The 25,191-nt window shown below is 34.9% G+C and overlaps 3 protein-coding genes across 8 annotated transcripts; 1 reads left to right on the plus strand and 2 right to left on the minus strand.

The window, feature by feature from the left end:
• Positions 1-392: 392 nt before the first annotated feature.
• On the minus strand, positions 393-3,145 carry LOC132625039 (protein PAL OF QUIRKY). The gene is made up of 2 exons (XM_060339805.1): positions 2,234-3,145; positions 393-1,510 (listed from the first exon to the last, which is right to left on the minus strand). Exons 1-2 carry the CDS (start codon positions 3,004-3,006, stop codon positions 694-696), a joined length of 1,590 nt encoding a protein of 529 aa, XP_060195788.1. The 5' UTR covers positions 3,007-3,145; the 3' UTR covers positions 393-693.
• Positions 3,146-18,294: 15,149 nt separating this feature from the next.
• Positions 18,295-23,393, plus strand: LOC132623786 (putative lipid phosphate phosphatase 3, chloroplastic). Of its 6 annotated transcripts, none has more exons than XM_060338599.1 (9): positions 18,295-18,441; positions 19,988-20,068; positions 20,823-21,047; positions 21,147-21,234; positions 21,340-21,449; positions 21,536-21,626; positions 21,767-21,955; positions 22,088-22,147; positions 22,817-23,393. In XM_060338599.1, the coding sequence occupies exons 3-9, from the start codon at positions 20,832-20,834 to the stop codon at positions 23,029-23,031; spliced, it is 969 nt and encodes a 322-aa protein (XP_060194582.1). In that variant the 5' UTR covers positions 18,295-18,441; positions 19,988-20,068; positions 20,823-20,831; the 3' UTR covers positions 23,032-23,393. The 6 variants fall into 6 exon arrangements, with proteins under 6 accessions (XP_060194582.1, XP_060194580.1, XP_060194584.1 ...); XM_060338597.1 differs by having other exon boundaries at positions 20,826-21,047; XM_060338601.1 differs by having other exon boundaries at positions 18,309-18,437.
• Positions 23,394-23,925: 532 nt separating this feature from the next.
• Positions 23,926-24,360, minus strand: LOC132624676 (protein TRIGALACTOSYLDIACYLGLYCEROL 5, chloroplastic). Its single transcript, XM_060339419.1, has one exon. The coding sequence runs from the start codon at positions 24,358-24,360 to the stop codon at positions 23,926-23,928; it is 435 nt and encodes a 144-aa protein (XP_060195402.1).
• Positions 24,361-25,191: the final 831 nt, after the last annotated feature.

The following is a 25,191-nucleotide window of genomic DNA, read 5'->3' on the forward strand; positions in this document are numbered from 1 at the left end:
GTTCATCTCCATGCCGCTGGGGCTTGTAGATAAGTAGCTCCTTGGGCTTCTGAAGAACAATCAGCTTTTAAGTTCTAAACTAGAGAGTAGTGTTATTTGGTTCCTGTGCTGAATCTTTTTTTCCTTTCTGATAACCCAGAAACCCTTGAGGGCGCTGAATCTATTTAAGGTATACAAATTACAAAAAGGTTAAATAATAAGAAAGAACAATGAAATAAGTGCAACTACATTCTTGAAAACGAATGCCATGTTAAGGAGTTAAGGATGTGTCACAGGGCAAATAAAGCTACACTTAGCAGCCTCAGCCTTCCTAGAGACATAAATAAGGTACGCCACTATCAGATGTCTATGTACTGAACAAGCAACAGCAGAGAGGCAAAAGTTACTTACCATTGACAGGCAAAAATATTTATGGTAAAACAAACACACTGTTATTCATCACATATATTCTGACTCATACAAACCAAAACAACTACAGTCTGTCTTCACCACCCTTTACTTTCTTCATTTTTTTTCATGTGTTCGGAGTATGGGGAATATCCTAACAACTATTAAATAAAGAGACAAACAAATTACACAAGAAAAACTTATGGTTTATGTGCCTGAAACAAGATGAAAGAATAAATCTTAAAATTTGTGACTATAAGAAAAGATGAACCCACTATCAAAACTTTTGCTCTTCTTTTCACAGCCTCATTGAGGATGTGATGGTGCCTGATTCATTACATTGTTACTGTGCATCTGCATTGAAGACTCTGACAGTAATACGGTTGCCCCCTTTGTAATGGTTTGGCACTGGGAAATGAAAGAAGGTGGAGGAGGCTGAGATTTATATATCTGATTGTATGCAAGATCATCATCAAACTCATTTGCATCATTTGCAGCAGGAACTGATGCAGTTGAGACAGGTTGGGAACTAAGCTGTGGTTCAGGAAGGGTAGTATATTGTTGCTGAGCCCGAGAAGGTGCACTAATGGGTGGTGAAATTGTTGGGACTGATTGAGCCGTCATAACCTCCTTATAAGCTATTGATGGAGGGCTCATGACACTTTGTGGAGGCAAGGGGGGGCGATTGGACGGAATCACTGATGCATGATTGATGTTGGGCAGCACTGACATACTATGAGATTGCATTTGCTGCACCGGAACTAAGTATATTGGGTATTGTTGATTCATTGGATAAGGAGTTTGTTGTGGCTGTTGCATGGGAACCTGATAAAATGGATAACAGGATGATACTGGCAATGGACCGTTAGGATAGTGAGGTACATAACAGGCACCACCATGAAGATAGTGCATTCCATGTTGAGGCTGCTTCCCATCCAATGTCTGAGGTAGTTGATACCCAGAAACCTGAACCATTTTTGGCGTCTGAATGAGAGAGGGATTGGCCATGGAGCCTTCTGATTCGATGAGACTGTGTGAGGCCATACTGGACATAACTTGAACAAGTGGTTCTTGGTGAATTCCAACTCTAGGTTGAAAACCAGTACTTCCAACACTATTATCGCTGTGGAAATCAACCAAGAGAGCGATAATTATAGCCAAAGGTAAGGAACAGATCCAAAGAAACACATGCAATCTTATTTCTAGTGTTAGGTCCCAAGTGATCTAACTTCCGAATTGAAAACTATTACCTTCTCTTCTATTCCTTTTCCCGTTAGTGTATGCTCAACAACCAATCAATAAAAAGGTCACCATTAACTTGAGCAAATAGATTCAACAGCTCAAGACACCTCACGAGTCTCTTTCTAGGGATAATAAAGAGCAAGACTTATCAAGTGAATAAATTGAAAACTACGGAAACCATACACATAGCATAACAGGCTAGAATACAGGCCAAAGCATTCCACCTGGAGGAACTACACTGGAGAAAATAACTGGATTCTCTTCTTTTTTGGGACAGTTAGTCCCGAAATGCAATTCAAATGCAGACTCATTATATTAACTTATATCTCTTAGCAAGGCTATTTCCTTATTTAAGTGAAAATCAAAGGACAGTCAAGTCAAAAATGTAAATCAATATGTTTCTCAGCACCTTACTACCTCTCTCTTCTATTGTCACAGGGCAAAAGTCGAATTCAACTAAAACGAAAGTACTTACACTTATACAACACAGGTATTGGTCAACCAAAGATCTAAACTTTTGTTAACCTAAATACTCTCAATGACTCCAATTATCATAACTAGAAAACAAACAGTAACATAAAAAACAAAAAGAACATATTAGTACCTGTCTATTGAAGCTGATGATGAAGGCACTCTAACTCTTTTATCCTGCAAATTAGCACCAACACCATCCTCATTTTGAACACCAATAGCAGGTAAATTAGACATAGAAATGGAAGAACTAGTTGACCCAAATGAAGAACTAGTCTCCAATACCATTGACTCAGACTCCAATCCTTGTTTAGCACTCAAATTTTCACTCTGTCCTTCATTAGACCCACCCATATTTTCAAACCCGATAAGCTCATGACCAAAACCCGAATCCGTGGATTGTCCCCTTCTAGCAATCCGGGTATTATTCAAAGCATCAGAAAACCAAGAATCAGCTTTAGAATCAAGTAAAGCCGAGCCTAAAGATTCAGGCTTTACAGGAAAGAGAAACAATCTAATACGTGAAGATGTAGTGGACCTATCGTGTTCTTCAAGCATGTTTTGTAAGTCTTCATCGGTGGTTACGGAAATAAGTGAATCAAGTTCCTCGTTTGGGAGCTGGTATTTAAGATAAAAAGGACGATTACCGTAAAGGGTACGGGAAAGATGTGATGTAAGTGCGGACAGGGATGATATGGTGGTACGACGGTCAACGGAAACTACACGGTTATCACCACCGGCGTAACAGAGAGTTTTATCGTGGGGACGTTGGATTATGTGGCCACCATAGCTACATAAAAGGCGGATTTTGGCGGTGGGTGTGGGGAGAGGTGGTAAGTCTAAGAGGGAATCTGACGTGGCGGTGGTACACGGCGGTGCCGGCGCTGGTGCTGGTGGTGGGTCCATTTTGCAGTGGTGGGGATCTGGTATGGTGGGGAACAAAGTGGGAGAGATTGAGGGAGTTGTGGGGAGTTTTAGAAGGAACTTTTTTTTCGCTTTTTGGAAGTGTGATCTTTAGATTTCTTTTGATAATAACGTTCAAACGCCTCAACAGAATAAAAGATCTAAAGGAAAGCTGCTCCTATCCAACTTTTTGTCCTAAAATAAGAAAAGAAAAAAGTTTTATTAATAATAGAGTTATTTTTTTTCGGTTTAATAGAATACATTAGCCAATTTTTTAAGTACACAAGTGGAGTACAACCCAAACAAATTGAAAGCTAAACTTGAGTCAAATGTTAACATTTTGGGCCAATGGACTGGTCAAGAAGGTAGATAAAATTTCATTTGGTTTTATTTTGAGACAATCCAAAATATTAGACGGTAATTTATTGATATATTATCTTATATAATCTTTTGTTTAAATATAATTTTAAAAAGGGGAAGTTAATAATAGGATATTATTTAAGTTAATTAGTACTAGTACTTATTTCAGATTTCATGTCACATACATGAGACCAAGGAATAAGGAAAGTAAATAATTAAGGCAAATTACTGTCGAACATAGAATAGAAAAAAGGAAAAAGGGGGAAAGTGAGTAATGTTACAGTGAAATCTGAGTTGGCATGCGCATATGAGGTACTAGCTGGCAAATGCATGTGGTGGGGTAAATAACTAGATTAAACAAGAGTACAATGAACAAAGTTTTCCCCTTTAAATATTTCTCCCTCAGTCGTTCGTCCCATTTATTTGATTCATTTTAACTGCTCTCAGCGTTATTGAAGAAAAATGTTTATCTTTTAAAATTATAGTCAAAATAAATTAGAAATATATATGATTATAAATTATTTTAAACAGTTAAAAATAATATATTCTTTGGAGCAAATTAACTAGAAAAAAATACCAGATCAGATAAATTGGGACAGCAAAAATAAGAAAGGAATTCGGCCCAAGAAAAGGAAAACAATCTATTATAGATATTCGTTAGTTAATTAGTTAAACAGTTGAGGCTACTACTATACAGGAGTAATATAATAGGCTGCATGGCTGAAGGCCGACGTAATAATTATGCCGTGGTTTGCTTTTGACAGTGCATGTTTATTGGGAGCATGACCCACTACTCATAAGTATTCGAGTCTGGAACCAAAATCACCAAAAAAAAAAAAAATCATTTTGAACCAAAATACCTTCAATAAAAAAAAATTACTAAAATATCTTTAGTGCAGTAAAATACTGTTCTATAGCACTTCACGGAGACGGAATCGTTAAATGCTATAACACAATATTTTACTGCGCTATACAAAAATTTCTCTCACCTATAACGCAGTAAAATACTGCGCTATAGGACTTTGTCTCTCACCTATAGCGCAGTAAAATACTGCGCTATATCAGTATATCACCCCACTAAAACCTCATCGGGTTCTGCCACTGGTCCCTCCACTGGCAAAAAAAAAAAATTGAAAACGTCATTGGAGGCGAGCCAAGGTGGTCCCCACATCCAAAAAATATCATTTTCTATTAAATTTCGTCCGGAAAGTTTAGATTCTCGGTATATTCAAGTCAAGGAGCAAGATTCTAAGTTCGAATTTTGAGAAAAAGCGGCGTACAACTCGATTAAAATAACTCTACAAAAAATCTTCGATTAAGGTTTTCTACTATGAACTTTTGTTATTATTTTGTTATATACATTATATTGCATGCATGTTTAACATTTAATCGTCGTTAATTTCCAAAAAAAAATCAAATTTCATTTATTTTTTTGATCGGGCTGGGCAATGGCTTATGCCACTGTTCCTTTTTTTTTTTTTAATTCATTATTTGTTAAATGTTTATAAATTGTTAATTTGTTAAATGTTTATGAATTGTTAATTTGTTATATGTTTATGAGTTGTTAATTTGTTAATTATTTATGAATTATTAATGAATTATTATTTTGTTAATTGAGTATTTGTTAAATATTCGTTATGAATTGAAAGAAGTTGATTGGTAATGAATTATTATGTTGTTAACACTTTGTTTGGATGATTGTTATGTATTGTTTTGACATTTATCGTATTGTGTTGTATTGTATAGGACCAAATCAGTGGTTACATAAAATAGGACATTTCGTCGTTACATAACAATAAAATTAAAGTAGCAATCAAAGCAAACATTTTATTTAAACTAACAACATAATATAATACAATTGGTAACAACCATCCAAACAAGTTGTAAATGATTATGAAATGTTAATCTATATAATTTTAAAAGCGTGAATATATATGTTAAATAAACAAAGATTATCTTAAAAAGAATAGTTAAAATTCTTCTTTTCATAAATACATAATCTAACGAAAAAATGTAAAGTTTGTAGGAAAATATGTGGTCGACGAATATACTCTTTTAGTTTAATTTTATCGTAGTTGTGTTGGCTATTTGGTCAACTAAAAATATATCACATATTCAAAATAGAGTTCCAAACAAATATTACTGCTGAATTTCGATTCCCTAACTAATTAACTTAACAAGTCTTTGCCATCACATAATTCAAAAGTAATTAACTTAAAAATCTTTGTCATCACATATGTGTCCTTACTATCACATATTAAATTTACTGCATATCCCATGTTAATTATTCACAAGATATAATACTACATAATTCACATATTCCCTACAAATTATTAATTAGTTAATATAATTTATCTTTCATTTCAAGAATAATGACTAATTTAGTTTGTACAAACCGGACTCTTTCATGGATCCGAATGTTCCCCCTGGGCCCGATGTTCCCCCGGCGCCCGATGCTCACCCGGGGCCCGATGATCACCCGGGGCCCACTGTTCACCCGGTGCCCGCTGATAGATCAGTATTGTGTTTGCAAGACAATCATAACTCAGAGTTATTATGGGCCAGTACTATAGGGATATCTACTAGGCTCCATCCCGGTAGGCTGCAGAGAGCGTGGGCTCTTTTACGCGAGCACCCCCCACACCTCGCGTGTTGGAGATATTATTTCGGGGCGGCATCTACCGTTGCGTGTCCATTGGTCGGGTACAGCATGATTGGGCGCTCATCACGGCCATGGTTGAGCGGTGGAGGCCAGAGACACACACCTTCCATCTTCGCACTGGTGAGGCCACGATTACACTTCAGGATGTGGAGGTCCTCTTTGGATTGCGGGTAGATGGAGAGCCACTGTACACTCGGTACGAGCCTCCTCCTGGTCAGACGTGGGTGACAGAGTTGACTAGGCTCACCCACTTCGTGCCTGATACCGCGGCCCAGATATCGGGACAGAGTCGGGTTCAGCTTAGTGCACTCTGCACTTATTTGGAAAGTCTGGATCCGATTGTGGACGGCACCCCGCAGGACGATGTTGATCGCCATGCCCGTTTGTACCTGCTTATTATATTTGGGGGCATCTTGTTCCCGAATTCATCGGGTGCCTTTGTCAGTTTAGGTTACTTGGTTTTCTTGGAGCATCTGGACCGCTTGGGAGACTATAGCTGGGGCGGTGCTGTTTTGGCGTATCTTTACAGATGTCTGTGCCGAGCGTCTATTGGTGTTGTCAGAGATGTGTGTGGATTTTTTGCTCTTCTCCAGGTAATATTTTAAGTGTGCGTTCCTTTAATGTCAACAAACCTCTTGAAAGGACGACTAAAAAATCGTATTTTCTAATATCGCTTACAGTTATGGGCGTGGGAGAGAATGCTACCTTTTCAGCCCGTACCTAGGCATTACCTCGAGATTGACATGCCTTATGCGAGGAGGTGGAAGCGGGTTTTGACCGGGATGTGGATACGCACCACAGGATTCTTCCATTCCGAGACCAGCTTGATCATATGACGGACGATGCGGTAAAACTATTTAAATTTACATTAATAATTTAATTAAACGTCTTTTCTACTTGGTGATCACTGATTTGTATTTATAGGTTATGCAGCTATTTATATGGACGTCGTACGCTGCTATATTAGATGGTTTTCCCCCCTTCTGTAGGGCAGGTCAGGGGGTTTGGAGGTCGCGGTGTCCATTGATACACCTGGACATCGTAGAGGATCACACGCCCGAGCGTGTCTTACGACAGTTTGGGCATACACAGAGTATACCCCCTGATGTCCGTCATGAGCTCCGACACTACCAGCGGGACGATCGGGCTGCCGTTGATGATGATTTTTTGGCTTTCATGGATATCCAGCTCCACCGTTGGGAGAACAAGTTGGGCACTTTAGCGGTGGTCGGCCATTTGACTCCTATTGAGCATTACATGCGCTGGTATCATCAGATCACACGCCGATTGATCGGCAACCCAACTTTGCGTCCCCCTAGAGATATAGGATACTCAGCACTCGCGGGGCAGTACGAGGCATTGGTAAGTTTATCGTATTTAGATTTATCTAATTGCATTAATTGTTACGTTTTAAAAATAAACATTTTTGTTTCTGTTAAACACAAATACAGCTGGTGGCCGTACATCGTTTACGCATCTTGGGTTTAGAGCATATGCCTTACCCTGGGCTTGCCGCGGAGATGGTTAGGATATCCGAGGATGGTATCCGGCAGGCAAGAGAGATTAGGCGTATGGCCGAGCCTGTTCCGGAGGCGGAGTATCAGGAAGCACCGGGTGCTCCCAGAGGAGGAGGCCGTACTGGCAGAGGACGCCGTGCTGCCGGAGGACGCCGTGTGCATAGAGGACGCGGCGCTGCTGCTAGAGGACCTGGTGGTGGAGGACACCATCTGGTAGATGAGGCGGATGAGGCCGATCCCATTCCAGAGGGCGTTCACGGTCTAGTCCATCCGCAGCCATTCCAGGTCGGTGGCAGGTCACCTGGGGACTCACCTACGTTTACACCGGCGCTCTTACTTGCTGAGATACCCGGGTCTTCATCACAACCAAGCTAGAATGCATACATGGAGGAGCGTGATAAAGTTGATTGGGCGGTGTTACACGCTTCATTAGCTAATGAGCGGCCTGTGAGGAATTTAGAGGGAGCCCGCATTCTTGACTTCGATGAGTTTTTGATCCCGGTTAGTATTTAAAATACTTATTTGTTCATTTAAATTATTTATTTTAAATATATATATGTTACTCATTATTTAGTACTATTTTATATTTTAGGATTCGGCGCCAGCGGGTCCACCAAAGCCACCCACTCAGGCATTTTCTCATGGGCCTGCCGAGCAAGCGATGTCTTCCCTTGTGATTGTCGAGCCACATGTAAGCTTTTAATTAAAATTAGTTTTATTCAATATAAGGTCAATATTTAATATACATATTTGATCATTTAAAGTACTTATTATTTCATTTTTTTCATATTTTAAGATTCGGCGCCAGTGGGTCCACATGAGCTGCCCATTTCGGAGCATTCTCATCAGCCTGCCGAGGCAGAGGTGTCTTCTCATGAGACTACCGAAGCGCATGTAAGTTTTTTACTTAAAACTAATTTTATTCAATATAAGGTAAATATTTATTTAATTTTTATAACTTTTACGTGGACTTCGAATAGCATCTCGTCCAGGAGACTACCTCATATTCACCACCACACTCATCTCAGGAGCCTACAGACCCATCTCAGGAGCCTACTCAGGCGCCCGTTGACACACAGGTTTGATTAAATAAATAACGTTAATGTATTCAATATAAATAAGAAATGGTACTAATATGTATATACTTTTCAGGTTCATCCTTCGGCGCCTGCGGCGGCGACTCCCGACGAGGAAGAGGTAGAGTTTCCAGACCCAGCTCAGCCTGAGGTTCTAAGCGTGCTAGCGGGACTAGATCCCAAGAAGAAGCACGTTCTAGTTAAGGGCGTAAGAGCTAGGGGAAGAGGAGATGATCATGACTTGGAGCGCCCGGTTATTAAGAGGAAAAAGGGCGATGGAGACGATGGCGAGGGCGGTGGGGATGGTATGAGCCTTAGGCCTAGGGATAGTCTCCGACATACTACATGTGGGACCCATCCTCGATAGTGTATATACATTAGTGTTGTACAATTTATCATAAATATTATATATTTTTTGCATATTTATAAATATTATCTTAGTCTTTATTATTGTTTATAGTTTCACATCCTAAATTGATAATAAAATAAAAAACGTGACACATTCGAAATAAAGTTAAGCATTAATTTAAAACTAAGACGAAACCCTAAAAGATAAATAACTTAAAGCTAATGACTACAAGTCTTCAAATAAAAAAAGACTTCGAGCACTTTTCAACCACTAAAATGACAATCCAAAGTATTGTGTATTCTTGATGTGTTGAGCCTATTTTATTAATTGTACAAATATAACTAGAGTTCTATATAAAATATTGAAGTTCCGGAATCTCAAAACATGATTAATATACGGCTAAACTATATAAAAAAGATAAACTACGTAAAGAGGAGTGAAAATGTGGAGTTATTGAAAATGACGGACTCCTATAGCGCAGCATTTTACTGCGTTATAGGTGAGCGAAATTTTTGTATAGTGCAGTAAAATACTGCGTTATAGCACTTAACGGCTCCGTCTCCGTGAAGTGCTATAACGCAGTATTTTACTGCGCTAAAGGTACTTTGTTAACTTTTTTTTTATTGGGGTATTTTGGTTCAAAATGTTTTTTTGGGGGGCATTTTGGTTCCGGACTCTAAGTATTCTCCCTCGATTTACTTCGTACCTTCATTCTTCATAGATTTCTTTTTCTTTTTTGTACACACTACTTCTTACTACATCAATTTGTCCTCCTTTTATTGAACATGCTGCTTTACAGCAAGTATTCAGTAAATTAAGTAGGAAATGTGTCTTATTATACAAAAAAAATAGATACAAGATGAACGCCTGGAAGACATAAAATCAACTTGAATTCAAGCTTGATCTTCATTCTCTGCGATGTACCTCGTCTTCACTTTCATAGTTCATCGTGATTTTTGTTGCTTTCTCTTTTTTTTTTTCTTTTTTATTCGTTTGGTATGAATTGAGGAAAGAAAATTGAGAAGAAAAGCAAAGAGTAGGGAGATTACTCGCTTAGTCTTAAGTTAACAGAGAAAGAGAAAACTGGCTAATCTACACTTAATTAAACCAAAAAAGAAGATCAAATGAAACTTGATGAACCCGAAGTACAAAAGGGAAAATGTAGGATATTGAAGTTAGGCATTCATGTGGGTCAACTCAGCTTCTTGTTTAAATAAATAAATTAAATTTATTTGTACATATTTATATAAAGAAAATACAATTAAAAAGGAAAAAAGAAAAAGCACAATCACTGTTTCCTCACAATACGTTAGGAACTTCTTATCAGAATACCGTCGACATTCTTCTTTGAAACATAAAACAAGAGAAAGTCCCTCTCTGAAAAACTTTGTGGAAAATTCTTAAGAAGAACAAGATCTTCTACATAAAATATTTGGAAAAACTTCAGTAACTATGTTTTCTTGTGGTCTGATTCCGTATTTTTTTTAACATATAATCACAATGTTAACTAGTGAAACAAATATTTTTATAAATCTTGAGAACTATGTATCTTTAGATTGTTTTCCTCCCGAAAACATGGGCTAGAAAGCATTTGACAAACAAATAAGTTTAGAGTGACAAATAGGCATCTACATGTTAGGAGTGCGAATTTAGTACCTTTGTTTTACTAAACAGCTGAATTACAAGTACAGTCAGACCTCTCTATAATGACATCTGTGTATAGCAGCATCTCTCTATAACAGCTAAGATTTTTCGAAATTGATTTTTATGTTATATTTTACTTCTCTATAACAACATTCTGCCTATAACAGCAACAACCAACTTTATAACAGTACGCTCTTTGTAAAATCAACCCCTATATAACAGCTATCTGCTTTTTTTGGTAATATAATTATTAACAATTTTTATAAAATAGAATATCTATGATTACCAATAATAAATAGTATAGATTTTGACCAAATATTTAATTTGATACCTTAGTATACTATATTTATGACAAAATATTATATATAATACATATGTGGAGTTTGATGCAACTTCTGATCATTGACACTTTCACTGATGAAGAGATTATTGCCCATGTCATTGGAGTGAGAGAACAAGCTCAAGAATATGGAAGCCTAAGTCGACAATGAAAGTGCTGATGAAGAACCTCAACCTATTGTTACTTGACTGGATTAGAAGATTCAACGGTTCAACTCTTACTTGATTGGATACCCATTTGCTGAAAATTTAGACGCAAATCTTTGTAAATTCATCACCACTAGAGATTGGATTCTACTAAACAAGCTACAATAAAATTTCTCCCATCAATCTTGAAAGAATTTAATTTTCAAGTATTGTAGATTTAAAATGTGTGCTTTGGAGCTTAAAACTATATAAATTCAGTTATGAATTTATTGAAATTGTATTAACTTTCTTTAATGTTTAATTAGTGAAGCACTCATATCTTTGAGATTTAAAATTTAAATATTTTTTTTTAAACATTAAAAAATAGATTCTATGCATATTTTTTGCCTATAACAGTCAGCTTTTATTTAAATGACAAATGTTGTTATAGGTGTATAACAGCAATTCTCCATAACAACTAAAAAATTCCAGACCCAACGGTGTTGTTATAGGGAGGTTTGAGTGTTATACACCTCTTCATTATTCTGATTGATATAGTTAATATTTCCAAAAATCATCAATACTCTCGACTTTGTCTTTGGAGTATTAGAAGGGGGAAAAGATGCCAAATGCTATATATATATATATATATATATATATATTACCTATTATAGAAGCATGAGTGGTATCGTCGTCAACCAAAAAAAAATTAAGGTGAGTATCCACATGTGTGTTGTGGGTCCTACCAAAACTTAATGACCCTTTTATACATTATTATACACTTTTATATAACATCGACACATTATTTACAGTAAGTGTATAATATTGTATATCGTGTGCATAAACACTATTGTAAAAAAAGTTGGCTATACAGATGTAAATTAAAAATAGAACTACGTACATGTAATATTTTTTGCTGGATTGTATATTATTGAAATTATTCCTAAAATTAATTGCTAAAGGCAAAAAATGAAGAAAATTGTATTACACCCTATCCAACATCTCAATCATGTTAAATAAGAATAAGAAAGAGCTGACAAGAATCACCTCACTAATTTACCAATTTCAAATATTTGCTTATCAAATTTTATTTTAAGGTCAATTTTTTATGTCTATTTGATCAACTTCTAGAGCAAATGAGGAATCAATTTACTTTTATATGACTTAATAAATGTTTCATTAAAAACAAAATATCCTACAAACCTAACACCTCATAAACTGTATAGCATATTTACTTTGAAAATAGAATTTTTTCTTTCAACAATTTGTGAAAAATATAATGAATTAGGCCCATAATAGTGATATGAAAAATTGAAATGATTAGTAGTGTGCTTCAATATTTTTACAATGATAGGATCCAAATATTTTATTAGGATAAAGTTTTTTAATTTGTAATAGACAAACTCCCTAATAGTTTAAAAGATATGAGACAATTGCAAAAAAAAAAGGGCATTTAAATAATGATAATAAGTTCAGAAAATGATAAAGGTATGCTTAGAGAAAACTTAAAGAAGAGAAATTCAGGAAAAAAAAATAACGATTTAAATTGAACACAAAAACCACTAAAGAAGTCATAAAACCAAAAGATTTAAAATTTATACCTTTGGGTAAGGATAAAATGCACTAATTTTAGACACATACATCTCACACAAATAATGAGGAATAGCATCAAGAAGACGAAATATAAACGGTCAAGAAACGTATACACATATTTTCTTAAAATGATGAAGTTGGTCTATACTTAAAAATTTAAGACTACAACAGATGCTAACACATGAAAGCACTTTTCAGTGTTATTAAGTAGAAAGAGATGATGGCATGAAACTCGGTAGGAGAAGGTGTATTTCAAATCTTTCATTTAGAGAACCAAACCAGGAAAGTCATATATGGGAGAAGCGGATTAAGTAAAATAATTTATTGATTTTTCAATTAATTGAATTATAATACTTTCTATAATAAAAATTCCATAATTATATTACTAAAAGGTACTCTCTTTGTCCTAATTTATGTGACGTAGTTTGACTAGGCACGAAGTTTAAAAAAAAAAAAGATCTTTAAAACTTGTGGTCTAAAATAAGTCATAAATATTTGTGTAGATTTAAATCATTTCATTAAAGGTAAAAAGGGAAGTTTCAAGTTAAATGATTTCTAAACATAAAAATATATCATTCTTTTTAGACAGACTAAAAAAAAGTGTGAGACTATTTTTTGTGTTGGGCCCGTGCTAACACGGGCTTTCATCATCTAGTGTATATATATGTATATATATAAATATAGAACTAGTAAATTAGCAACCAGCATGTCCCAAAAATAAGGAAGGGGAAAACACAAATTAAAAGAATAAACAAGTGAATGCTGATAGTAGCCAATTGTAATCCAAATATACACCTATATCTAAATTGTGCTATTAGGTAGGCTAACAAAGGATTGGTTCAAGTAGTATAGTAGATGAAGTCCAATTCGTAGTACAGATAGATTGGAAACTTATCCTTCCACGTCTAATAATAGAACATGTCAATTCAATTAAATACCACCTTAATATATAAATATGTCATGACTATCCAGAACCCTATTATCTAAACCTGTTGACTATCCGACCACTCAAAGAGGCCATATTTCAAATTGCTCATTGTAAACTATAGTAAGTAGTAACTCTTAAAGAAAGCCAAGGGACCAGATCACAGAGAGATATTGCAAAAATGACGTTGATCATTAACAAAACCAAGTGCTTTCGGATCAAATTGAAGTTGCAACTAACAAATAATTTCATCATACATTATTTCATTGCATGAGTCAAATCTCACCCAAAAAAATAAACTCGTTCTTTGATCCTTTGACTTTGCTCGTTCTTAGTAGGCGTTTCGACATGCGATTTGAAATCATGATTTGAAACCATGAGATGCAATCAGCATTTGGACATACATTTCATCTCATGATTTAGGGTTTCAAAAAATTTAAATATAAAAATTGACCCATAAGTTTACACTTTGTAAAAAAAGACTCATAAGTTGGTAGATATGTTTAACAATTACTCCCACCAGCCATTTACCAATCTTTATTTATGTCTACCATGTGGGAGGATTATATTAATGAGCAGTTACATTACTATTCATGTTAAATTTTCTTTTTTATTGAACTAAAATTTGATCAATTGATGTTGTATTTTTTAGAAAGACCTTCTAGTAACATATTAATTTTGTTATAAACTATGACTTGCTCATTTGGTAAGATTGTATAAGAATTGATAATATGTTAATAGTTTTCACAATTTGTGGGGGTTTTATGTTTGTAAAAAATATATAACTTAAGAAATTCAAATTGCATATCCAAACATGGTTTCAAACCATGTCCAAACGCCTCGTTAGTAGGATGTCCGTGTATTCAACTGGTCATTTATGTAACTAAACTATTATAGGGATGTCAATAACTTAAAGAGTTCCTTTTACAATAAAATATAAACTTTAGCAGTATAAACATTACGTTCTACCATCTTATTCATAATTCGTTTTTTGTTTTTATTCAGTTTCTGGTTTCGTTAGTTAGTTGCGTAGCCAGCCTAGCCCTAGCACATGGTTGTTAGTCAAGCGCCCGTATCGAAGCAAAGAGCTGTAGCTGGTGTTTTCTTTTTCTTTTTCTGAAGAACGGTACTCCACATATATAGCTGTTCAGAAACATTTTGCATCTTTGACCACCTCATCGATTGATGCGTCAATTCTTGGTCATGGTTGGGAGTGGGGGATCCAAAGCGAGTCTTGTTTTAGTGCTATGATTGTGGTGGATGCATTTCTATTATATGTAAGTGTCAAAGGAGGACCAACACATCATTAACAAATTGTACATAGAGCATTCCATGTTGTACCCTATTTCATTGGTGAAGGACATGTTAGATTATATTATAAATTTTGCCAATTTCATTAATGATGAATGGACACGTGTTTGTACAAAAAGATTCAATTTTAATTCTCCAACACATTTATTTCTTCCGTGCACTTTTATTTATTCCACTTTTGACTTTCACGTTCTTTAAGAATTAATAAATGAAGTATTCTCTCTGTCTCATATTACTTGGCTTTAAGAATTGATAGATGAAGTACTCCATTCGTCCCATATTACTTGGCTATATTACTATACTTGACTTTTCACGTTCTTTAAGAATTAATAAATGAAGTACTCCCTTCGTCCCATATTACTTGGCCATAGTACTAAATATATATATGTCTATTTTTCTATTCTATGTTTTTTTTTTATGTATAATAAACGCCCAAGATGGATAAACACAGCAACAATAAGTTGTACCAAAAGCAACTGCATTCAGAAGTTGAACATTAATTCTACTTCTTGTGTATTTACTTGTTTAAGTCCCCACGGGTCCGCAGTATCTAAATTGTCCTTTCATTTCCTTCATTTAGCATATACTCCCTCTGTCTCAATTTAAGTGCCTACGTTTGACTAGACACGGAGTTTAAGAAATAAAGATAGACTTTCAAATCTTGTGATTCTAAATTAAAAATGTGAATAATATAATAAAATTTCCTATGAATCTTGTGATTATAAACTTGGCATGTAGGATATTTGAATTGTCAACTTACTAAATATAAAACGAGGCAGGCATAATCAAAATAAGATAATTTTTTTTTAATTTTTATATATATTATATTATATATAAACGCCCAAAGTGGACGAACACAATAACAATAAGTTGTACAAAAAACAACTGAAATTGTACTCTAAGTAGGGACTAATATGTGTACATTTTAGAAGTTGAACATTAATTCTACCTCTTGTATGTTTACTTTTTAAGTCCTCACGAGTCTGCAATGTCTTAATTGTCCTTTCATTTCCTTCATTTGGCATATCCCCCCTCTGTCTCAATATAAGTGTCTATGTTTGACTAGACACGGAGTTAAGAAATAAAGACAAATTTTAACAACAATTGAGAAATTAAGGGGAAAAATAAGAGGAAAAACAAAATATCGAGACTCACTAAGGAAAATTACAGTATCATTTGCAAAATATACAAATTATAAAGACTAACTAAAGTGAGTAATCAGATTAATCATGTTGGGCCTCATGCATCGCACGGGCATAGTTTGCTAGTATAAATATATACATACACAATCTTTCTATCATTAATTAGAAATCTTAAATTCGGAATCTGAATATGAAAAGAATCTCTGTAAGAAATACTTTTTTCTTTAATAGATCTCACGTAACTGACCTTTAGATTAATCGAGCTTCAATGTGTGGACAATATTTGAGAGAAACTAAAAGAAAAAAAATTGAAGTTGAATTTCAAAGAGTATCTAAACATTGAAAAATTAATATAAAGTTAGGCATAAACAAGGTGATGTGACACCTGTCTATGACCACCATTCCTATTTATCATTTTTCTCCTTTTTTTTTTGATTTTTTTATGAATAAACTACTAACTAAATGGCTTAAAAAGCCTCACAAAATAAATGTTCATAACAGCCCACGTAGTACATGATCTTATTGATTGCCCATTGCTATGAAGGTGGAGTCGCTCTTCAAATTTTGATTGCTCATTGCTATGAAGGTGGAGCTTCATTTCTCGGCATTGTAAAGGTCAAAATATGACCTCCTTACAAGCTCGCAAAATGTATGTAAAACTTGATGAGGTACATACTAATTAATTGTATTTTTTTATTCTAACAATTGTGGCTCAATCTTTCAATATATGACAGAGAAAGAGGGGGAACAGATAGGTCGGAAATTCTATCGCGAAATATTTTTCAGTGGAGGAGGAGAAATGAATTGGGTTTGGTTTCTATTTTTGAGTTGGAAAACATAGAGCTTGACGGGTGAGGTGCTTTTTATTTTTATATTGCATTTTTCTTTTTCCTTTCTTGATACAAATTAAAACAATGAAAAAAATTAAATTCACATGAAACAAAATAATGAAAATTCTCCGCATAAATTGAGTGGATTTTTATGGCAACAAATATTTGGCACTAAAATTATGAAGTTCCTATAAAGACTACTGTAACCTCTAATCAATTCAAAAGATTATCAAGTAAAAAAGAAAATAACGGTCAACTCAATTTCACCTTCTACAAGTGTTCTAAATATTATATTGTTGTATTATTTTATCCTATATTATCTAAAAAATCATGTAGATCAATTTCATGAATTAACTTTTAGTTATTGTGATAATTATCTTTTGAGTTCAGGAAAAAAAAGGATAGATGCAAGTTAAAGTCCGTTTTATATTCAGTGCCCTAAAGCGGTTTCACTTTTAATTACTCAAATTATATTTTATAATTTCTCAATATCTTTTGTCATTCGGTTTGTGTATGTAAACGAGAGAGTTATAAGGTTAGATATATATTCGATTTTCTTTAAGAATTAATTTTACTATTTTTAATTTTCAATCGTTAGGAAGTTGTATTTTTGCAATGAATCTTTGAGATACAATCTGAGAAATTGTCGCATAGCCATTATCAAGTACATTAGATCACACATGGATTCTAAATTCATATATATTCATCGTTAGCAATTTTTGTTGTATGTGCTATTTCGAGATCATGAGTTTATAAATTATTTTTTCCTCGGTTAGATTACTTAATTGATTACTGCTCAACTTATATCGTCAATAGAGAAAGGTTAAGTGTTACTCACCAACTTTATATAAAAGGAATTCCTATAGAAAGTAATGATTTTTTTTTTAATAAAAATCACTCCATTACATAGATTATTTTAATTTTTCTTTTAGCGCTGACATAATCACTAGTATCAAAATAACTCAAACCATTTAATAAGGTGACGTGTTCGTCAATACCATAGTCTTGTATGAATTTGTTAAAATAATCAATAATATTTGATTTGATTTATTTATTAGTCAAAAACAGTGGAATTGAATCAGAATCAAATGGACAATGACTAAATATAGCAAATTGATACTCGCAACGTCGAACTCCAGTTTAAAATTGTCTCAACTAACACTTATATTTGGAAAAAAGAAAAAAAACAAAGCACACGCTTTTTAGCGGCACAATTATAATAATATCAAACTAAAAGTTGACAACAATAAACTACTACGTTTAGGGGAAACTTCTATTAATAATTGTACCAAATTACAAGTGAATTAACAACATATACTTTGGAGAAAGTACATTTTGCATTTGGCATACATGGCAGTTGACAGCAGGGCAACAATTTTGCAACGAACAAACGTGTCATTCATGATTGTAGACACCGTATCATAACACATCAGCAAAAAAAGAGAACACCTCACCAAACAAAGCCCCGGTGCGCCAGAACAGAAATTTCTCATTTACACTGAGAAATTTACAGTCCCATCAGAAATTCTAAATATCGTTTCGTTGATTCAATTGTGCTGGGTAGGTAGGTCACGTTCCTCATTTCCATTGTTGTTCGTTTTAGTTTACAGCATCAATGATTTTTTTTTTTTGCCAAAAGTTTTAACAGAAAGTTCCACTTTTCTTTTTAGTTTTATTAATTAGAAAGTTTACAATGTCTTTTTATCATTCTTAAGCTTTTTCTTTTTTTGTACTTTTTTCCTGGGTTGACTTTGTTAATGCATGCTGACAACTGCTACTTATATTTTTATTTGTTTCAATTCACGTGGATAAGGGGTTTACTAAAAAACGTTGTGTGAACGTGTTTTTGTGCTCGCTTTTTCTATGTGGAATCTAGGTCTTACTGTCACTGTTGTGAATAGTGCTCTTATTTATTACTCAGTGTCTTGATTCATTATTACTCCATTTCTTGCTTGTTTTTCCCTCTTCGAATTTTAAGTTTTAATTTCTTTTCCCCTTGGTTGCTTTAAATCGTCAATGCCGTGGTGGGACTTGAGATCTTTATTCTTTTTCATGAATTTCAGAGGCTTTCTACGGTCTCAGGTTCGTCAAGATTATGTGCCTTTTGTGTACATTGTAAAAGATAACGACGATTGAAATTATGACCCATATTTGATTTAATGCTTTAGCCCTCACAATGTTGGTGACTTTAGTAAAATCTTTTCTTTCCCAATTATAGCTCTCTCTCTCTCTCTGATGTAATGTCATTTTTATACTTTCATTTCTAGATGAAGTGTGTTCTCTTTTATTATGAGTCCGTTTGGATTAGCTGAAAAAAGTGGCTTTTAAGCATAAGTGGTTAAAGTACTTTTTAAGTGTCGAAAGTTATTTTGTAAATAAGCAGTTATGTGTTTGGATAAAAGTGCTTAAAGAGTTTTTAGAAGTAAGGGCAGTATTAGAATTAACAGAAATATAAGGGATAAAAAAGTAAAGTTGTTAGTCAAACCAAAATGATTTTTAAGCCAAAAAAGAAGAAGTTGGGGTTGAGCAACTTCTTGGTTTTGGCTTATTTAAGCATTTTTTTAACTTAATTGAAGCTGTTTTCTATTTTATCAAACACCCAAATAAGTTAAAAATGGCTTATAAGCTAGTTTGACCAACTTATAAGCCAATCCAAACGGGCTCTATGTGAAAGGCATCTGAATTCTAAGGTTTGAAAAGATTACCTTTAATTACTATTGAATAGTTCATTAGTTGGAGACAAGTTGTTCAGTCCTTGAAAAATTTAGGATTGATGCAACTGCACTAACTACATAATATTTTAAGAACTTTGTCCTTTCTTTTTTGCTTTGACTGTCTCACAATGCTGTTCTTTCTACGTGTTGTATGATTAACTATGTTATCGCTGTATTGCACCTCTTATTTGATAGAAAGACTACTTATCTCTAGATATTTATCGGTTGATTTTCAAGTCTTAGATAAGCAAGAGCTTGTATGAACCATGGACTGTAGTAGTTTCAAGTCTTAGATAAGCAATGAGAACCATGAGATTTAGCTTGTTACCCTTGAGACAATGATAAGTTTTAGTTCCAAATTTACTGACAATTGACTGATTTTTGGCTTTCAATCAGAACGGATCAAGTCAAAGGTTGGAAACTTCTGCTGGATTTTCTCAACAGTTTCTGCCGCTGATAGCACACGAGAAACACCAGGTATATATTTCTCACCTTTGATGTAGTTAAGGAATTGGGATGGGAGTAAGTAGGAGGCATGGGTTGTTCCATTTATAAAATATAGTATACAAGACTTGAAGATGAAGGAAGGGTATAGGATACGTTTGGTCCTGATATTTGGTGAGCACTTGCTGAAGATATATGCGAACTCAAAAGACTGGACTGTCCTGTGACCTGTCACGAGTCATGTACAGCTAGTGTAACTTGACAAAATGAGCTTTGGCTAATTTTTCTAAGATGCATTTGGAACCATGCGGGTACCATGGTTTTATTGGAAGCATGTCTGTTCAAACTGCCATTTGTCCCTTTCAGCCACAACTCATTTTAGATTGATCATGAGCCATTTATTTGATATTTGGGGCTTCCAATATGCTTGAGTTCTTTTATAGGCATGTCACACTTGCTTCAACATTTTGACCAACGATCACCCTGATACAGTCTATACTTTACCTTAGAATATAATGTTTAATTTATTTCTATAAACAAAATTTATGATTGACTATATAATTTTTGTAGATGTGGCAATCTGGTTTTTCACCTTGTGTGATGAAATAAACAATATCTACCTGGGTGTATAATAGATTTCGGATGCAAATGACCTTGTTATGGCTCTGAAATTCTAACAAGGAGATTATCTTGTGTTCATATATGCAGCTTATTACAAATTTAGATAAATAAGTCATTGGAATTAATTAAAAAAGATACTCAAGTTCTTATTTTTGCATGTTCTAAGCAGGGCAGAATGAGGGACGCCCAGCTTGTATCACATACTGTGAGGTCTCATGGTATTACGGTGGCAAGGACCCATTTGAATGACTGGATGATCCTAATACTACTTTTTATGATAGTTATCCTTTTGAATGCTATCCATCCGTTTTATCGGTTTGTCGGGAAAGACATGATGGAAGATCTCAAGTATCCTTTAAAAAGTAATACTGTACCTATTTGGGCTGTGCCGGTGAGTTGATCCTCATTCTTCACTCAGTAGCTACAAAATTACTTTGTGGAGGCGATTAGTACCTCATATTCAGATTTCAAAATATCTAACATTTATCAGATGTATGCTGTTCTGCTGCCTATGGTTGTTTTTTTGCTCGTTTATTTTCGGCGAAGAGATGTCTATGATCTTCATCATGCCATATTAGGTAAGCTATTCTTTGAATTTGGCTAGTTTTAGTGGGAGTCGTTTATAGTTGTTCTCACCGTAAAAGCTTTATGATAGTCGTCCTCTAATTATGTTGTGATGGCAGGGCTGTTGTTCTCTGTTCTGGTAACAGCTGTTATCACAGATGCTATAAAAGATGCAGTTGGACGGCCCAGGCCAGACTTCTTCTGGCGCTGTTTTCCAGATGGAAAAGATGTATGTTTCCATGATGGTTATGCTTTATGCTTCTCAGTTGTAAGTTAGTATTTTATCTATATGCTTAAGTATTGATGGGTCAACAGGTTTACAATAAATGGGGAGATGTTGTATGCCATGGTGATAAAAATGTTATCAAGGAAGGGCATAAGAGTTTTCCAAGTGGGCATACCTCCTGTAAGTAGAAAGCATGTTCTCATGCCTTGTAGGGCAAAGATTGCATGTGTCGAGAAGACTTGAAATTTACAGCGTTTCAGAATGTGTCTATGTTGCTTCTTTATTTTTTATCTCAACCTTTGAGTCGGACCAACTTGCAGGGTCCTTTGCTGGTCTTGGCTTTCTATCGCTTTATTTATCTGGCAAGATACAAGTCTTTGACTGTAGAGGACATGTTGCGAAACTGTGTCTTGTGTTACTTCCTCTTCTTCTTGCATCTCTGGTTGCCATTTCTCGGGTGGATGACTATTGGCATCATTGGCAGGATGTGTTTGCTGGAGGTCTAATTGGTGCGTGTTCTTAGGTTTTATTTGTTGTTTGTATCTTTACATAAAGAATCATCGTAGTTGTAGAGTGGGGTAAACACACTTACAATAAGACTGGGCAAGACAACAATGAAATCTCAGGATTTTTTTTTTCAGGTCTTGTAGTTGCAGCATTATGCTATCTGCAGTTTTTCCCACCTCCATATCATGATCAAGGTCTGCCCTCATTCCTCCACTTGTCACAGTGCTGTGAAAATTCTTGTGATAGAATATTAGAAGCTTTCTCTTTCATGTTAAACTTATGCTGCTTATTAGAGTAAATAAATAGTTGAACGAACTTGTTTACTTAATGCATCTCAAAGGATGTTCTTACTATTATTTGCGAGGAGCGTGGAATTTTTATTCTGTAGTTGATTCTGAGGAAGGACTGATGATCACAAATTGTTACCACTTTTGCGTGTGTGCAACTTTAATTGTAAGATGATGTGTAAATATACATATCAATAGTTAATTCATCATACATGGATAAAAGGTTCTTTCTCTCATTCAATAGCTCTCTGTAACTTGAGGGATCACGGCCTATGGAAAATGTAATGATAATTGCCTCTTGGAAGCCTATGGCTGAAAGAACGTAAACCTATTCTTCGAAATCCAAAAGAACTGATAAATATGTGACTAAGGAAAAGGCCTTACTTTTGGCCGAGCTACATTACAAAAGGCAGCTGTCCTTCCTACAAATGAATGGATCTAGAAAAACGTTCTGGTTTATGTTTCTCAGAAAGGAATAGAATATGGCCATGGAGAGGATTCTATGTACTATGAAGATGTTGTTGGTTTGTCTTCCCTCCTTTTTGTAGTCATACTCTGTCAATTTTGTACTTCTAGGCTGGGCAACTTATGCGTACTTCCGTGTGCTGGAGGAGTCCCAGGGAACTGCTCAAGCTGATAACGGTGAAAATGCCGATGCAAATAATACACGCATCACAGAGGTTCAAATAGAAAGTCGACCGAACGAGAGAAACGACAACGGGTCTATGGGCATTTCTTTGTCAGGGGATTCTGGTCCAACTGTGGAAGATTTAGAATCTGGGAGGAGATAGTTTAGTTTGAGGCAATTGATAGATGGAATGGCTCAAACAAACACTGCCCCAGTACATGCTTGTTATTGCAGAAATGACCTGTTTTGAAGAATAGATTAATTGGATAGACTAGATTTCTTTCTTTCCACTCTGATCACAGGGCATATCCTAGCATGTAAAAACTTGTATTTTTCTTTCTTATTGTTCAATTTGTATCCTAAGTGTTATTGAATTCTACTGTAGTTGGTACAGATTTAGCTGATCGGGAAGATGTATGATACTGTTACACGTAACAGCAGTTTCGAGGGCACTGACTTGAGAACATTTTTGTGTAGTGTGAGTATGTTGTAAGCAGATTATAACAAAATTCTCTTTCCATGTTACTGCCTATGTTCTACCAATCAAAAAAAGTTACTGCCTACGTTCTCTTTTGCTGGTGAAAAGACATGATATATGCACAGTTTGCTAAGGTTTTACTTTCAGTTTTTCCGCTCCTGAAAATGGAGGATTTGTTAAATAGACAAATGCAAAGCTGCACCTGCACGAATATGAAATATTACAATTTTGCCTCATGGAATGAATGGTTCTCTTCGTAAACGTTACATATCAGTTTATTTCAGTGTCTTTTTTCTAATTTCTGGTCGTGGTGAACTTGAATTTGCTTCAAGTCTTCCATATGTATATTCAAATTTCTACAATTGCTCCATTAAATTACTTTTTCAATTTTCCCAACAAGCTGGACAGTATAAATGTGCAATTACAATTTACATGAACTTGTCAAAATGCTTAGAATGCTAATAATCAGCTACTAGCATTTTGTAGAAGCAAAAGCTAGTGTGGAAGATAATTCGCAAAGACAAAGGTGCATTCACAATATTTAGCAAACAAAAAGAGAACAGGCAAAAAAAAAAAAAATCAGATTCGAATTACAAGTGGCTTTCTGGAACTACTTTTGGGTTCGAAAAATCTGGACTTAAATTCATCCCATGAAAACCCAACACCAATCCCTTGCCCATACCCAAACCCAATACCAACACCACAACCCATACCCAATCCAAAAACCATTTTGAGATGGTTCCATTCAGAACCACCTAAACCTAGCCCACCAACTGCTCCAAGACCCACACCGATACCACATCCAATTCCAAAGCCGCCACCTGGCCCTAATGTTGCTTCTTCTATTTTCCGGCTGTTTTCTTGAATAAACTCTGTAACTGATTGTCGCTTGTCTTCACGTTTTCCTCTTTTGCCGTTGAGATTAATGCCCTTTATCGTCCAGAGAGAGTTTTTGTTGTCAGTTTTCCGATAAGCAAAACCATTAAGGTGAAGGGTTTTGTCCTGCGTTTGCATCCTTCTTTGCTTGAGAGGATAGGGATGGCCTGTTTACTGAAACTAGGTTTGTTGACCTGGGCGAAAGGTGATGCGCCTTTTCTAGGAAGTGGGCCAATTGGATATTGTCCAAAGATAGGGGAAAGGAAATGAAGATGAGGGGAAAGGAAAGGCGTAGAACCAACTGGTAATCAAACCTTTCTTTTTTCTAAATATTTTTTGTTCATAAAAGCTTGTAAGGAAAAGAAGGTCGGTGTTTACATTAAGTGGTCGTTTGGGAGGTAGTTAAAATTATCTCGGGATTATAATTTATCCCACTTCTTGGGATAAGGTGGGATATTCACCCTTAGTATTAGGCTTCATTTTGTACCGTATTTGGTAGGAGGTATAAATTTATACCTTCTATCAAACACGGTATAAAAAATTAGTGTTGAGATATCTCAGCCTATATCATGCACCAAACGACCCCTAAATTAATTAAGTTACGATAAAAGTTTTCATACACACATTTATCATTTAATGATTATTAATTGATATGTATATTTACTTTAATTTTTAATAAATCGAGAAAATTTTAATGTAAATCACTTGACAACTACAACAAAGGCAAGTGTTAAAACTCTAGAATGTAACTAGAGGGAAAAAGAGTGAGAATCTGGTTACTTATGAATGCTATGGCAGAACAATCACTTGACAAGGTAAAAATTGTTTTGTTACACAAGTTTAATCATTGTGGAGATTTTATCTGATTTTGAGAATAACTTGCAAATTATGTTAAATCATAGGGAGGATGTGTAATTGACTGTTAAAATGTTTTATGTTCTATTCAATTTTCAGATTAATCAGTATATC

This window comes from Lycium barbarum, chromosome 12 (assembly GCF_019175385.1).
Source record: "Lycium barbarum isolate Lr01 chromosome 12, ASM1917538v2, whole genome shotgun sequence".
In the NCBI taxonomy this organism is placed as follows: domain Eukaryota; kingdom Viridiplantae; phylum Streptophyta; class Magnoliopsida; order Solanales; family Solanaceae; genus Lycium; species Lycium barbarum.